Below are 11625 nucleotides of genomic sequence, written 5' to 3' on the forward strand. Positions count from 1 at the left end.
TGTTGTTTTTGGCAGGGTCACAGCATGATGTCTTCTGTATCTCACATTCTTCTGCTGTTGTCATCGTTCTTTCTCTGACCTCTTCTTCTGGCTCGTTGCCCTTTGTTCCTTCAGCCACCTGCCTGCAGAGCCTGCAAACCCCGGCAGGGTCTCTTCGTTCCAGCAGAAGCATCCCTGGATGTCAGCAATCCCAGCAGGTTTTTAACATCAGTGGACTTCACTGGAGAGATGCATATGGCTGGGTGAGAGCCTGAGCCCCAACTATCAGCTCAAGCTGATGACTACAACCAGGGCTCCATGACACTGAAGAGCTGAATCCATCTCAGATCCTGGACTGACAAGACATTAATAAATTGTTAAGGGTTTATCAAAACTGCAGAGGCAATTTAAAGAAAATTCTTTGTCAGCAGAAACTGACTTCCAATGTACTCTTTCAACATAAGGGAAATAAAAGTTGTGTATGCTGCTTCCTTTTGCACCTTGAAAATTTTTATTGCCAGAGTATTTCAGGACTGGAAACAGAAATATTATCCCTAATAGTTGGCTCTAATAGTAAGAATGCTCCTGTGTTTCTGTATTGAATGATAGATGGAAATATCCTATGGATGGAAAAGTAAACATTGCTGGATTTGTTTGCAGACCAACTGTCTTAGGAGGGGACAGCTGGAATTAGAACAAAAATAACCACAAAAACAGGTGCAATGCTCATAGCAATATCAGTAACTTTTAGTAATCTTGATTCGTTCCTGGAGTTTTATATCAAACACAGACTTTTTGTTCTCTGGAGCATTTTCTGTGAACCATTCTAGCAGAGGTCAGTCTGTGCTGAAACAGTCCAGGAGAGAGGACTGTGTCAATATAACCTGGATGCAGAAGAGCTGGAGGAGTTCCTGTCTGAGAGGAGGAGGAGAGAGCCAAATCTTTGGGGATTTGTGACTGTGAATGGGTCAGAGAGCAGCTCTCCACCCTCTTTTTGCCTTTTCCACAGCAATCCTAACCTGTGAGGGGCAGGGATACCCCACAAAGGGACAGGCCACGAGCCCTTTATCCCCATTTTTGAGGAGAGGCCCAAATCCTCCAAGCTCAAAGTGCCCTTTTAACCCCTGATCCAACCATTTGGCAGAGCTGGTCCTTGAGCTCTGCCCTGTGTTCCACGTGAACCATCTGAGAGGTCAGTGCACACACACAGTGACAAGTGCTGGGGTAAAAAGTGCACATCCTCTGTGCAAATCTTATCCTTCCCACTGGGTATGGGGTGTCCCACTGACACCCTTCCTTGACACCCAGGCAGGGATTTCCATGAAACCTGTGGGACATTAACTCTTGAGAGCTTTGTCTCCTCTGTTAAATGTGGGTGAAACTGCTCAGCGGGTTCAACCCACTGGTTTTTGCACAAGGCAAAAATGGTAAAAGACAGCAAATGTGAGTCCAAGAAGTTGATAAAACTGGCCTGAGTGTTCCCAAAGACAGGTGACACCCAGTGTGAAGAAACTGAGTAAACCCCATTCCCAAAAGAGAAAAAGATCATTCTCTGCTTTATGGGAATCCACACACTACATTCCCACACTGGGGGTTTGAAGAGGGAAATTCATGCAGCAAAATTGCTTTGGATGAGAGTGCTGCAAAACACCAGAAACATTGCTGTGCCTTTTCAAACATCTGCCTCAGTCCAGCCTCAGATGGAGACACTTCCTTCCACAAATCACTGATTGCAGGATTTGGGCGGTGCTCAAGTTTTTAAGAGATTGTCTGGAGCAGTTGGTTTTCCTGTATTTTCCAGTAAAAGGCTCAGTGAGGCATTTACTAAAACAAACAAACCTCCGTTATTTTAGTAACGTACAAGTAGTGGCACTTCCATCCAGCAAACGGAACAAAAGATGCTCTTTTTTACAAACTCACTTCCTACCCTGCAGACACAATAGTCTGTACAATAACACCACCCTGTGCCAAGAGATTCCAGTAGAAGACACAGCAGACTCAAAAGAAACAAAGTGTAAGTTTATTGGACGTCAACATCTCTTAGTCAAGATCTAAGTAAAGAAAACACACAGTAGAAAAAGTTGTACAAAGCAGCAATGGATTTACATTACATTAAAGAAAAAGTTGCCTTAAGCTATTAAGTCTCAGTCCTAAAAAAAGTAAAAACCCATCCTGGTGTATTGAACAGATACAGAATGTATAAGGTATACAGGATTATAAATCCAGAGTTGCTTGTCTTACCTCTATAATCCTTTAAAATGACAAGTGATTTGGTGTAACTAACCAGAAAACTCTCTAGAAAATATATTGGATAATTCCAATTTCTAGTAGGAAACTATTCCCCTGTACCCAAGCACTTAAAGTGATCCCATTTTCCTGCTTTTTAAAAAGGGACACTGTCAAGAATAAGCCTTAAAAGATGCACTTTATGTTTATTTTGTATTTAACTTTGCAAAGAGGGTTTGTTCTGGTTTTCTGTACATATTTGAATTAAAGCTGCTGCTGCAATAGTGGGAAGCTTGTGTCTTTAAAAGGTCATCTGTACCACTGAGAGACTGGAAAAGGAAATAGAGGATCGAGTCCTTTATTCTGGAATAGTGAGAGGAAAAACAACATGAAAAATCAGCTCAACCCACAGAATTCAGTTACATTTTTCAGACATCCTCACAACAACTGAGGCTGCCTATAATAGGATTTTCATGCCCAAGCAGCTCAAGTGTTACGACTCAATTTGGTTTTAAATTCTTCAATATTATTTATTACTATAAAGTATTTCTAATATAGATATGTCTGTTTTCTGTATCCAGCCTTTCTCTTGATAGTGTCCCTTTTCATAGAGCAGTTACAGTACAGTTTTTCACAAGTCATTTTAAATAAACAACAATCGATAACATTAAAAATACTATCAGGCTGTGTTCAGCAACAACAGAAAAAAAAATAAAATCTTAACACTGATTCAATAACAGCAACACTTAAAAAACCCCAACCAAAACAAACAAAAAAATACTCCAACAAAAAACAACCCCCTAAGCTTGTTTTGATTTTATCTAAATCTTCTGGTAGGAAAATGTAAACAATTTTATCAAACAGTATAGGCACATGCCAGATTACAGGCCCATGCCAGATATTTGCACCCTCACTGTTAGAGCCAAGAAATTAGGCATAGTCTGTCCTTATCCCATGGGAGCAACTCATCTTAACACTGGAAGCTTGGAAAAGCAACAAGAGAACACGCAGAGCTTTGGAGCAAACCCACATGTCCCACTTGGGAGAAAACAAACAACATCAGGCAAAAAAAAAAACCTCCTGGATGTTCCTGCCTAAACAGGAAACACAGGCCAAGCCTCTTACAGCTGTTTGGGGTTACAAATAACACAACATCTCATTTTTGAAACAGCCCAGACAAGCTCTGGGGTCACCAGGTTATCTCCTCCATCACCTGCCCACAAGGTCTTTCACTCTCCCTTTACAAAAACCTCAAAACTAGAGACAGTTTCATTACTGGTTTGTGTTTTCTGCTGCCATTGCTCACTTTCAAGGCTGGTCATGGTCCCAATTCAGCAAAGAACTTGCACAGAACAATTTAAAAAAATATTAAGACTGATCTTAATGGACTTAAGATAGGCTTAGAGGCTTTGCCAACACAGTGCCTGAAAGGAAAAGAAGTCCCAAACCAAAATACATTTCATGGCTCAACACTGCTCCCCTGAAATGCAACACTAGTTTCCACTCCCACTGAAGCAGGATAGTTCTCTGAGATTTATCTGAAAGGTTATAAAAATAGCAAAAAAAGGACAGAATTATAGATTCTAATCTATATATTAAAACATCTGCACATTCCTGTCACAAATTTTAGAAAAAAAAGCAAAACACTTTCTTATATTTATCAAGACCTCTAACTTTGTGTCACTTCAATACACAGCTATAAAATTAAACAAAATATGATGAAGACAGGCTTTTTGTATCAATAAATTTGCCTTTTATTTTGGCTGTGGCCAAACTAGACACTCTTCAAAAGACCTTTATTTATAAACAAGCAACTAACATTTTTTCCCCATAATTTAAATTTTAAGACATATATTAAAGTTATATAAGTGGAAGCATATTTATTCCGTATCCTCCAAAATAAACACTTCTATCAAGGGCTTTTTAAGATACTGTATAAAAGCTAATAGAAAACCAGAACTGCTATATAAACATCTCATATTTAAATTTTAGAGATCCTGAATTCATTTACTAAACAACAGGAACCAAATGTAAAAAAAAAAAAAAATATAAAAAAATAATCACACAGAACACGCTCAAAGTGGAAAACAAAACTTTAAAAAAAAACCAACCCAAAACCAAAGCAACTGAAGAAAAACTTAGGAGGCTACTCAGACCAAAAATATTTTATGGATTCTTCAGAATACCTAGTACGCTAGGAAAAAGGTCAGGGTTTCTTCAAAGATGTTGCACAAGGTTTTGATTTAAAGTGTGTAGAATTTATCACCATAGCACAGAGCAGAATCCCAGCTGGAAGTGAGATGGCTGTGACCCAGCTGAGCTGGTTGCCACCTTCCTTCAGAAAGCACATTGAATTTTAAAAGGCTTTAGCTCAACTTTCAGGCTGTTGTGCAGAGGAATCACTGGGAAAAACTTAGGAACCATTCTACAAAAAACACGTTCATATCTTATACACACAGTTTTCTTAAATATATATATAAAGGGTACTTAGCAAGGCTTTATGTTTCTCTGATTTTTAAAACTAGGTTTAAGTGCAATAACCATTTTATTCTGAAATTGTTTCCGGTAAGAAAGAAATTTTTAGTCTTCTTAGGTGGAATAAAAAAAAGTCAGTAACTGGAAATGCCACTATTAAGCAAGTACCTTGTTTAAACTGCAATGCCACTGGAAGAGTTTTAACTGATACTCAAGCAAATTAGCCTAATCATACTCAGCCACAGTTTGCCTGAAAGGGGACAGAAAAGAACAACATGTTACTTTCAGAGGTGTCTAGTAGCAATTTTAGATTGTAGTAAAAAGGAAGCAGAAGAGGCTTGAAATGAACATTGCAATTTTTTTACGCAGCTGAAAAAAAAATCAGGGGTCCATCCTGAGTTAATTCTTTCAAACTTCACTTACAGGAAAACTAATTAAAATCTGTTGGGAAAAAGAAAGCGTTGGCACACTTGGCTTTCATTGAGAAAAATCTGGTGTGTGCCCAAGGGTGCCCATCCTCAGATTCTTAGGAGTTACACTTGTGCTTGATTTTGCTGAATCTCAGCTTGCAATTCTAACTTTTGAACTTGGGATACTGAAAAAACAGTGACACACATGGTTACACAGGGAATTCAAGCCTCACTCCTGCCCCCCCTGAAATTGGTGACCAAACTCGTGCTGGTTTCAGTGGACACAGACTGGGCTCTGACTCAGCAGTGTGGAATTTCATCCCCCTTCTCCCAACCCTGCAGGGGGGGAAGTTGGTCAGGATCATAAACACTGTTTGCATCATTTATGTTCACTCTAACCCACCACCCCTCCACTAAGTTTAAATTCTAGCAGAAGAATTTCTCACTGTTGGTTCACCTCCTACATCTGGGTAAATATTTCCTTGACTTAGAGAAAAAAATTGGACCCTTACTATAGCTCCCGGTAAATATGTGTGATCCTACTTACACTGAATGCTCCAGTTGCCATTTGAGGTAAAATAATGGAACCACACAGAATATCTGCAGCCCATTATTACCACAATTTTCAACAAATTGGAAAATTGCAACACAGTCACATATGAAAGCGGCAGAAAGAACTACTCTATATGCATTGTATCCATAAAATGCAGTGATTGTAGTGTGATTTTCTCCTCTGCTTTGAGCTGGATATGTACGCTTAATACAAATTTCAAATACATACTTCTTCATTTATACAGGTGTCTATATAAATATTTACATTTTTTAGGTTTTGTTAAAACATCTCTTTGTACTCATGGCCGAGCTCATTACTCGTGTTTAGAAACACAACTCATCTTCTGTCCCTTAAAGAGCTCTCTCTTGTTGATTTAATAGTTATACATTCCTTTGTAGTTAAAATTACAAACAGTTGTACAAATAGTGGAAACAAAACTATGAAACTTGTCTGACATCCATTCAACCTCAGTTCATGTTATAAACAGTACCATTTGCATTATGATGGCTGTTACACAATGACTTCAGCTACCCAAGTATCCATAGGAAATTAGTCTTTGGGACATTATATAAAGCAAAGTACCCCCTCTCTCAATTTTCCTTAGAAAGTTATAATTAAATGGCTGAAAGCAGGCTTGCTGCTACTTCTTATATAAAATCTTAGTAATAATATTGCTGACTTTAGATTCTATTTTAATTTGCACAAGTTCCATACAACAACAAAACAATTCTATGTTCCCTTAAAATAGCAAACATTCGTATCCAATAACATCAGGATTACTCAAACTTGAGGTTTATTTGTTATTGCTAAAGGTTTCTAAGACCTAAGTCAATACAGCAAGACACTCCATCCACTTCCTCCCAAACTGCCAGTGCATGGCAACCACTTACATGGAGCTTGTGTGTGTTGGTTTCTTTTTGAAAAACAAATTATGACGTTGGTTACAGTATTTCACTACTATAAGCTCACAGTTAGAATCCAAATTGTTGTTTCTCTTTCATTGAATATATAACTTTATATATAATACACACACACACACACCAACATCACGGGATGAAGATCCATGCATACAATCCAGATGCAATTGTATTTCAGTGTCAAATGAAATAAAATAAAATTTATTCTGTTACTAGTAGATCCCAGACCACAGTATTTTAAATTACTCTGCTTTCTACCTACTAACCGAGTTACAGTTTTCCCTAATCTCCAAACTCAAGCAGCATCACAAATTCCAGATTTTCCTTCATCATCGTTTTGATCCTCTTAAACTCGTAGTCTGTGTGGCAGGCCTCTGAGACCCCGAACACAGACCCCCTCATCAACACCAGCTCTACAAGGGTTCTGTTAAAGCTAATTGTGTGTCTGTTCGTGACTCCAGAGACTGAAAGCTGTCTTGAAAGTCCTGTGGCAGAGTTTGCACATGTACTGTCTCTTGAAGGTGATTGCCGAGAGCGGCGGGGCGTGGTAGAAGAGTGTGTCCGACTCCTGCGGCACAAAAAGCTTCTCAGTAGTACCGGAGCTCTCCGGCAGCCCCGTGGGGCTGTCGGGCTCCAAAGGCTGGATTTTGGGGAGTGGAGGGGGTGGGGGTAAGGGTGGGGGCGATGGGGAATTAGCTGGTGGACATATCTCAGGCTCTTTATTTGTGGACTCCTCTGCAGCCTGGGACATGTGAGACTGGAAGTGGCTCCAGAGGCGGAAATTCGTTCGGAAGGCCTTGTTGCACACGTGGCAAATGAACGGCTTCACGGAGCACAGCAGCTCCTGGTGACGCTCCAGCTGTTTGCGCAAGGTGAAAATCTTCCCACACTTCTCACAGGGCCACAAGCTGGGATCTTTCTTGGAGACCACGTCCTTGGGTTCCCTGCTCGTTTCGGTGACCTCGTCCTCCATATCGTCTGCAGGCTCTTCTTTGATCTGGATTTTAAACTGCTTGGAAACACTCAAGTCTTCAGGCAGGCACGAAGAGTCTTCAGAATCAAAATTGATTTGTTCTGACGAATCACTGAACACACCATCCTCCTTTGCAGCGACAAAATTGTTCATTTTATTGGATTCCGACTGCGGAGGCAGCCGTGACGAATTGGTGATTTCCCCATTGTGATCCATGAGAGGCAAGGAAAAGTTCTCTGATGGAGCCATTGTGTTCTGATTGTGAACCTCAACCTGATGACGCCAGATGCTGAAGGAGGATTTGAAGGTGCGCATACACTCCAGGCAAGTCAGCTTCTTGTACTCACACTTGCTTTCGTGCTCGTGCTTCAGCTCTGGAGAAGAAAACCTAAGGCTGCAGTAAGGACAGACGGTGGCATTTCTACAGAGTCGCTCGTGGTTTCCCTGTTCGATAAGTGAGGAGAGCTTGGCATTGCAGAGACGGCACTGAAAAACCTCCTTGTTTTCCACTGGGTTTTCAATATGAATGTGATCTTTCTGCTTAGGAGCCTTGTTCCCTCCAATGGGTTTCTCCCCAGGGTGCATTTTTATGTGCTGTTTGAACTGAGAGAGGAAACGATACGCTTTCCCACAGTAGGTACAAATATAGGCTCCTTTGGTTCTTGACCTTAAATTCCTTTTGATGACTTGTTGTGCTTGTGAAGCAGACTGGCCCTGAAAGCTCTGCTTGCCACGTCTCAGTTTCACGATCAGAGCTTTTTTGATTTCTCTCTCCCTCACTATATCGATCAGTTTTCTTTGGAATTTTTCATCCAAAAGGGCGTGTGAACTGGAAGCTGGTGAGGGGTTCTTCACGATTCCGTGTTGTGTCTGGCAGTGCGTCCACACTTTGAAATTGGTGTGGAATCTCTTGTGGCATATGTCACAAGCATAGGGCTTCTCTGGATTGTGATACATGTTAACATGGCGATGAAGACCTGCTGTTGATCTGAAAATTTTAAGGCAGTGTTTACATTTAAATTTTTTATTTGGTCTTGCTTCTTCCATCTCGCTGTACTCATCTTTACTGACATCAGAATCAGGGAAATCGGCATCGAGGTGCGTGGGGCTCGAGCCTTCCTCAAAGTTCTCCTCTGAGCCAGGAGAACCCTGCTCATCCACCTTCAGCTTCTTGAACGGTAGCCTCCTATCATCCTGGAACCTCCTTTTCACTGGAAGTCTGCTTGGTTCCTTACGGTCATCCTCAGCTTTAAAAGTAAAGTCTTTGTTTGCCGAAGCTGAAGCGTCACCCACCGTAACTCGGATGATCTCGGCAGGATCCGAGAGGGGACTGCTGGGCTCGGTTTTGATCCGCACCTCCGAGAGAGGGGAAGCCACCTCCCGATCCGTCGACTGAGAGGCACTGAAAGACCTAAGGCGATGTGGGTGTATGACCTGTGGCTTCTCATCCAAGGATGACTTCTCTGATGACTCCTTCAAGGAGGACTTTTGGGATGTGACGTTAAATGTCTTCTGGGAATCGTTAGTTCCCGGTGAGGAGCACGAGGATACCTGTGCAGGTTTTAGGTCAACAGAAGGTGAGTAAATAGGAACCTGGCTGTCCATGGACAGTGACCTTCGAAGGAGACTTTTTACAAGGGGCCCACTTCTGTCAATACTTTGGTTTTCTGGGGCAGACCCACTAGACGGGATTACCAGCCCTAACTTGGAGTAGTAGAGCAAATTCCTGTCTTCCCCTTGACCATTTCCTTTTCCTCCCTCTCGCAACATGAAGGTGGATTCTGCTGCCCCACGCAGAGACAAGACTGGTGGACGTGGTCTTTTCAACGACATCTCTGCAACTTTTCCTCTCAGAAGCTGAGCGCTGCTCCCTGGCTCACCACTTGCCATTTCCTTCTCTGCTAAAGACATCTGAGGCAGCACCATGCTCCTCTTCACTAAAGCAGCTCTGCTCTGATCCTCCACAGTTCCAGAAGCTTCATGAACCTTTGTGTAGCTCACAGGGCCTTCTTTCAGCCACCTCCTTTCAGTCAGTGATAAGTTGTGAAGGGTTTCAGTTGGTTTTGTTACCTGTGGTCTGCTGCTGGCTTTGACAGCCACAGAGGGTGAAGGTTTAGGAGTATGGCTTAAGTCATGTTGTGTTTGATTTACACTTTTCGTTTGTGCTTCAATTCTGTTCTGACAGACAATTACACTTCTCTTCTGAGAACTACTTTCATCTTCATCCTGATAGAGTATTTTTTTAACAGGACAAGAAGGAAAAGGAGCTTGAGGACTCTTGGAAACAATGTTTGTAAGAAAAGATATTCCAAGACTGTAGCCCAGTTCTTGCACAGCTGCGAGGCTGCCTTTCTCAATGAACAAGGATGAAGAATAAATGTAGTTCAACACATTATCAAAAGCATCTGGCTCACAGAAGTCAAGCTGGAACACTGACTGAGACTCATTCTCCTTATTTGTGAACAGGGTCTGGAAGTATTCACTGCTGGCAGCCAGAACATTCTTATGGGCTCGGAATTTCTGGTCTCCTACGATGAGCACAACGTCACACAGCTGTCCCTTGAGACGCTCCTCGTTCAGGGTGCTCAGGAGGGAAATGGCATGTGCGGGGTTTATGTAATGCAAGAGCCCCTCCATGATTCTGCTGTCCCTGAAAAAGAAAAACAAAGCTGTAGGTTGCCTTGTATTAGAACTATTAGAGACAAAATAAACACACCTCCTGTACTTTTTAAACTGGCTAAACCACCATCAAACAGTGATTAAAGAAACAGCTTCTGTGGAGGAAAGGTTTGGGAATGAAAACACCACTGGTAGCTCCAAAAAAACAAAGACATGGGAAGAACCAGCTCATCTGCCCACTTTCAAATATCCTTTTAATTGCTAATCTTACACCAAGAATTTTACACCTAACTAACTGGGGGATGGATGGATGGATGGATGGATGGATGGATGGATGGGCGGGCTGTGCTCCATAACACACTTGTATTACTCCTATAATACACTTCTCCACAGGGAGGAACACTTCAATCATTTCACTCTTGATCATCTCTTTTTCTGCTTCAGCTTTATGAAGATCTATCTTGACAACAGGATTGATAAACTCTTGGATCAGGTATCTAAAGCTTAGTTATAGCAACTCACCTTTCTGAGGCTAAGCAACTCTGACAGTCCCCTGCTGACTAGACAAATTAAGGGGGTTTTGTTGTCACTTTTAATAGGCTGATGGAAAGGGCATTAATACTGGGAAGGGAAGAGGAAACAGGACTATTGTCTGTAATCTAAATTTATCATGTTTACTTATGCTTAGTAAGTGCTGTTAATATCTACATCTAACTGTACGTGTCACTTAAAACAGCACTGGCAGGATCTGGTTTCTGAGAAATGTCAGTTTTCACTGAAGTATCCCTGCATTGCTGTGGTCAGGATAGAAAGCAATCAGAGAGCTGAAATCCCCGTTTCATTCATTAGCATTGGAGCACTTTATGCCCACAGCCCATATACCTGAGGGACAGTTACCATTGGCTGCATCCAAGGGTACAATAAGCACAAATTAAGCTGCAGTGCAGAAATCTCCATGATCCATATGCTTCAAAACACAGCCCACTCCATACTGCAGGATGTCCTAATAACTCAATATAAAGCTCCCGATGAGAGCTTAACAAAAGAAGATAACCAGGTTTTAAGTCAAACAAAGAACTTCTACGGCAGCAGTTGCAATTTATATATCTGTGCACAAGAACACACAGAGAGAGATCAACAATACTAGATTATTTTTTTCACAGACACTCTCTACACTATCTCCATGGTGGCTGTAAACAAATCAATGAGGTGTCTATTAAAAGCAATTCTCTTATTTTTACAGCTGATTTGAGACACTACTTTTTCATTTCATTTGTATATGACGTATGCAATTACAACAAAAAGGTTCCACTGTTCATCAGCTTACAACCAAAACTGTAAAGTTTATCAAAATAAAAAAACCAATACTGAGAAGCTATAACCCCATGGTTAATAAACGAGGATGATAAATCTTAAAACTAATGGGTGTAAATAAATTATTAAAGTCTAAATTGGTATTACTGAGAAATGACT

The 11625-nt window shown here is 41.2% G+C and overlaps 1 protein-coding gene across 1 annotated transcript; it reads right to left on the reverse strand.

The window, feature by feature from the left end:
• Positions 1-1999: 1999 nt before the first annotated feature.
• ZBTB21 (zinc finger and BTB domain containing 21) lies at positions 2000-10178 on the reverse strand. Its single transcript, XM_083883543.1, has one exon. The coding sequence runs from the start codon at positions 10168-10170 to the stop codon at positions 6994-6996; it is 3177 nt and encodes a 1058-aa protein (XP_083739669.1). The 5' UTR covers positions 10171-10178; the 3' UTR covers positions 2000-6993.
• Positions 10179-11625: the final 1447 nt, after the last annotated feature.

The sequence above is a fragment of the Zosterops lateralis genome, assembly GCF_965231275.1.
Source record: "Zosterops lateralis genome assembly, chromosome: 2".
NCBI lineage: Eukaryota > Metazoa > Chordata > Aves > Passeriformes > Zosteropidae > Zosterops > Zosterops lateralis.

What these genes read in the sequence shown, in the direction of transcription:
- ZBTB21 (XM_083883543.1), bottom strand. Translation starts at nt 10,170, where the DNA reads ATGGAGGGGCTCTTGCATTACATAAACCCCGCACATGCCATTTCCCTC.